At 47.4% G+C, this 5,000-nt stretch overlaps 1 protein-coding gene across 1 annotated transcript in view; it reads left to right on the top strand.

Moving 5' to 3' along the window:
* LOC134453957 (latent-transforming growth factor beta-binding protein 4) overlaps nucleotides 1-5,000 on the top strand; it is a 127,045-nt gene that overhangs the window by 39,835 nt on the left and 82,210 nt on the right. Inside the window, exon 6 of the mRNA XM_063204704.1 lies at nucleotides 2,449-2,771. Coding sequence (XP_063060774.1) covers nucleotides 2,449-2,771 — 323 coding nt within the window. The remainder of the gene's footprint in view (nucleotides 1-2,448; nucleotides 2,772-5,000) is intronic.

Raw genomic sequence — 5,000 nt, 5'->3', positions numbered from 1 at the left:
TTCCCAGGATACTGATAAATATGTCTACAAACTAGAGATGCACCGGATACGGCAGGATAATAGGGTTTTTCACAGGATCCGGATCCGGTTCCAGGATCCGCATCCGGTTCCAGGATCCAGGATTCGGCAGCCGAGGCTTTTCAGTCAAAATAGTTTGAGACAACGTGATTAAAAGGGCCCACGTGTGTGAGTAGGCTATATGTTTCAACCCTTTCGTAGGATCCGGTATCCGGTTCCGGATCCGGCAGGATCTTTAGCAGTGGATCCGGTATCCGGCAGGATCCTAAAAATCAGGATCCGGTGCATCTCTACTACAAACCAAACTGCATGTGATGTTTCCTTTTTAGTGGACCCATGATCAGTGCTTATGCACTTCAAAGGAAGGACACTAAGAGACACCTAAAATTAAAAGGCTAAAAGTATCTTTGACGTTACCTCCTTGAGCTTGCCAAAGGAGAAACAAAGCCTCTTTGTACTCCCAAAGGTACCCTCCGCTGTCTCCGTGGGCAGAAGACACCAGAACAGCACAGATGCAATTATTTCCTTCTTTTAATCAAGTTTACCACACACAGTAGGGACTAACGTTTCGGGACTGTGTTGTGCACTTGATTAAAAGAGGAAAAGAATTGCATCTGTGCTGCTCCAGAGGTGGTAAAGGGCTAAAAGGCTTTGACACAGAGTGCGTCTTAATATGCGACCTTGCCTCCTCCACTTGTGCTTGTCTCCTCGTCCCGCCTCCTGGCCCCTCCTCCGTGGAGAAAACGATAAAGTTTCCCAGCTGTCAGCCTAGCCACAACAACTTTTTAGGGCCTGTTTTTCATTCACCATCCCAATTACAAATGAGACAAAGACTCTACAATTGAGCCTTTGCAAGATATTGAAATATAATGCTGTTGTCAGTGATGTCATCATGACGAGAAGCAAGTGGAGGAGGCAAGTGGAGGAGGCAAGGTCGCATATTAAGATGCATTCATTGCCTCCATTACCTCCTCCTTGAATGGGTCTTTGTTCTTCCCAAGACACCCTTCTCTGTCTCTACGGTGCACATTTCAGCCTTTTTGAATTTTTACAGTGAACAGTAGAATCTCACTTTGACCTGAAAATGGGGGCTGGAATGCGAGCTGGCATGAGAATATAAATATGGAATGTTGATGTCATAGAACTGGAACACGAGGTGAGGGGGAGTTGGCAGGGGGATGTGAGTTTTAGAATAATCTAGAGCGAGTCTAATGCCTTTTGGAATGCTCAGGTGAGTTGGAATGAGAATATGAATATGGAATGTTGAAGTCAGAGAAGTGGAACACAAGGTGAGCTGGAGTTGGCACGGGGCTGCGAGTTAGAGTAGGCTTGTGGGAGTCTGATGCCTTTTGGGAGAATGCCTTTTGGAATGCTCAGGTGAGTCGGAATGTAAGATTGGAACTGGAATGAGATTTGGAACTAGGATTTGATGTAAGACTATCCACATGGTCTATATATCAAGAGTTCCAATGTGCACTACTACTTTGTGCGCCAATGGCAAATAAACAACGTTGCCTTGTCTCTGACAAGAGCAGGTATAATGAAACTGATGCAAGATGTAAAAAGGGATCGGGTCTCCAGCAGCAGGAATGGGATTACTCTGGTCTATACCAGGGGTTTGTTTTTGTATATGTATAAGGGATGGTAAAATTGATGTGACACATAGTATCAACCTTTTTTAGGCAAGGCACCCTTTCAATTCATGAAAGTTCTCAAAGCACCCCAAACCAACAAACCGTAACAAGGCATCGCATCCGATGCCACACAAGCTTTGAAAAGTAACAAATTTGGAGACGTCGCATGACCTACGTTCGAAGTTGCAGCCGACTAGGGCGATATTTACTTTATTGTGTGTAAATGGCAGATGAAAGATTCCACTGACTAGCATTCACTTATCAATTGAGACAAATATGTATTGTGTTACATAATTTTTCATCAGCCACGTTTCCGCGGCACCCCTAAGGGTGGCCCGCAGCACCCCAGGGTGCCCCGGCACCCCTGTTGAGAAACACTGGTATAGCCTACCTGTAATGTTGTATGGAAAGCTCAGAGAAAAAGCAGGGATGGTTGAGGGATGTGCAAAAACAAAAACTATAATTTGAGTGAAAGAGAAAGGGATTGAGTGTGAGAGAGAGAGTGAGTGTGTGTGTGTGTGTGTGTGTGTGTGTGTGTGTGTGTGTGTGTGCGTGTGCGTGTGCGTGTGCGTGTGCGTGTGCGTGCGCGCGCGCGCGTGTGTGTGTGTGTGTGTGTGTGTGCCATGTCACATTTTTGTTTGTCACATTTTTGGGAATACCATCTTTAATGTGTGTGTGTGTGTGTGTGTGTGTGTGTGTGTGTGTGTGTGTGTGTGTGTGTGTGTGTGTGTGTGTGTGTGTGTGTGTGTGTGTGTGTGTGTGTGTGTGTGTGTGTGTGTGTGTGTTGTCCACCCAGGAGCTGGCATGGTGAAGGTGCGAGTACAGCACCCCCCAGAGGCCAGTGTGAAAATACACCAGGTGCTGAAGGTGGGCTACGGCCCTTCCTCCTCTTCCTCCTCCTCCTCCTCCTCCTCCTCCTCTTCCTCTTCCTCTATGCGTGTGGAGACCGTTACCTGGCCCGCCGGACTCTCGGGGGCCCGCTCAGGTGTGCTGCCAGGTGAGAGGGCAGAGGCCCCGCCCCCAGCGCAGGTGCGCGCCCAGACCATCCGCGGAGGAGACTCCACCTACACCGAGGCGTCCGGCTTCAAGTACTGCTTCCGGGAGGTCCGCAATGGACAGGTAAGCATAGACTACTAGCTTGCGCACAAACGGCAAACAACTTGATGCTGATAGGGATAGTGAAGCCAGAGATTCTTTAAGTATATAGAGATATGCCAATGTAATAGGTTGCTATGGGCAGCTAACATGACCAGGTTCCGGTCTGCCTAAAGGGGCGTGTCATAATACTCCTAGCATTGAATAGAACAGTCCTTAGGTCTGCCTAGGTCTGCCTAAAGGGGGATCCCCCCCCTCCCCCTCCCCCTCGCCCTTGCAATAATAGAACCTGGAAACAATGGGCCAATGGAACCTCTCTCTCTCTACTCTCTCTGGTGAAGCTGATGAGAGATGTAAAATTGGAACGGTAATGGCATGTGTAACTGTAATGCAGGGACAGGGGCAGTCATTTGACCTAGTGGTTAAGGAGATGGACTTCAGATCAGAGGGTTCCAGGCTCAAATCCCGCCCTTTCACTCCCTATCTCACTCCATGGTGGAGGTGCCCTTGAGCAAGGCAGCTAACTCCCCACTGCTCCAGGGACTGTAACCAATACCCTGTACTGCTAATAACTCTAAGTCCCTTTGGATAAAAAGCATCATCTAAGTGTAATGTAGCAAGTAATGTTCTTGTACAGCAACAGGTCATGTGACTCTTCAAGTTAATGGGATAGGTGAGGATTCTAGTATTGTAACGAGATAGGTTAAGGTTATAGTACTGTCTAATGCAGGGATGTCAAACTCAGGCCTGGGGGGCAAATTTGGCCCGCGGAGCCATTTTATTTGGCCCGCAAGATCATTTCAAATGTCTATTACAGTTGGTCCACATACACCATTAATGTACAGCTTAACGACTTGAACATGACATTTGCTGTCTCACAGGATGTGCAGACACATTTTAACTTACAAATATGATGGGAAAGAGTGTATGTGAAATGCTTGCAGTAATTTAGTCAATTAAAAAAAAAAAAAAAATGTTGAGGTCGGCCCGCGACTTCGTACCAGATTTTGATTTTGGCCCTCGGTCAATTTGAGTTTGACACCCCTGGTCTAATGGCTTCAAGTGCTGCTTCAAGGAGGTCCGCAATGGTAAGGCTCTCAGTACTCTAACAGGTCAGGGTGTACTAAATCAGATCCTGAAACCTGAGACGTCACAGAAAAAAAGTGTGTGCAAAAAATCCTGGTTGAAGCAGACTTTTTTCTTTTTATTTTACATCCAGACAGAGACAGAATGTTCCAATATAACCGGGCCTAGACAGAGGCTGTATCTCATAGTCAAGGATCCTGGCCTTGCTACTGTAGGTTGTGAAACGGCCAGTGATTGGATACTCCGCTGAGTTCACCAAAGAGTATCCAATCACTGGGCGTTTCACATCCTAAAAAGGCCAGAGTTTGAGATACAAAGATGACTTTGAGATACAACCAGTGTTTCCTGGGTAGGTGTCCCAAGACCTCTCAACCAGAGATTCTTTAAGTATAGAGATATGCCAACATAATAGGTTTCTATGGGCACCTACTGTGACCAGGTTCCGGTCTGCCTAAAAGGGCGTGTCATAATGCTCCTAGCATTGAATAGAACAGTCCTTAGGTCTGCCTAGGTCTGCCTAAAGGGGGATTTTCCCCCCTCCCCCTTGCAATAATAGAACCCGGAAACAATGGGCCAATGGAACCTCTCTCTCTCTACTCTCTCTGTCTCAACTACTCTCAGGTCTTGGCTGGTCACTGTCTCTGCACGCAGGGAAGCCGACAAGGGGGACAAAGGGGACAGTTGTCCCAGGCCCAGAGACAGAGGGGGCCCAGAATTGGGTTCTCATTACATTGTATTTATTGGGTGGGGGGCCCTTTCAGATGACTCTGTCCTGGGCCCGGCCAAAGCTGTCAGCGGCCCTGTCTGCATGTCCTTATATTATTGATGCCTGTGCTTTTATGCAGGGTCGGATTAAGATAGCCCGAGGCCCTAGGCTACAGGTTGCTGTGGAGACCCCTTGGCCAGAATTACATAGGCAGTGTCACAATTACAAGCTATAGGAATTCAGGATAACATGTCGGCCAGCTGTGGAGAGGCGTGTTAACAAGATTTAAAACTGATTTGGCTTTTGGCCCATCAGGGGTCCCCTGGAAGGTGGCTGCAGCCATATCTGAAAGAAGAATCCGCACTCACAAACCAAGTCTCATTATTTATTTATATTATCACCATGTCCAAAAGCAAACGCATTTCGGCTATCAAGCCTTCATCAGTGCGTGGAGGCTTGAT

This window comes from Engraulis encrasicolus, chromosome 8, assembly GCF_034702125.1.
Source record: "Engraulis encrasicolus isolate BLACKSEA-1 chromosome 8, IST_EnEncr_1.0, whole genome shotgun sequence".
In the NCBI taxonomy this organism is placed as follows: Eukaryota; Metazoa; Chordata; class Actinopteri; order Clupeiformes; family Engraulidae; genus Engraulis; species Engraulis encrasicolus.
Note: the sequence above shows the minus strand (reverse complement) of the source record. Positions and strands in the feature narration are given on the sequence as shown.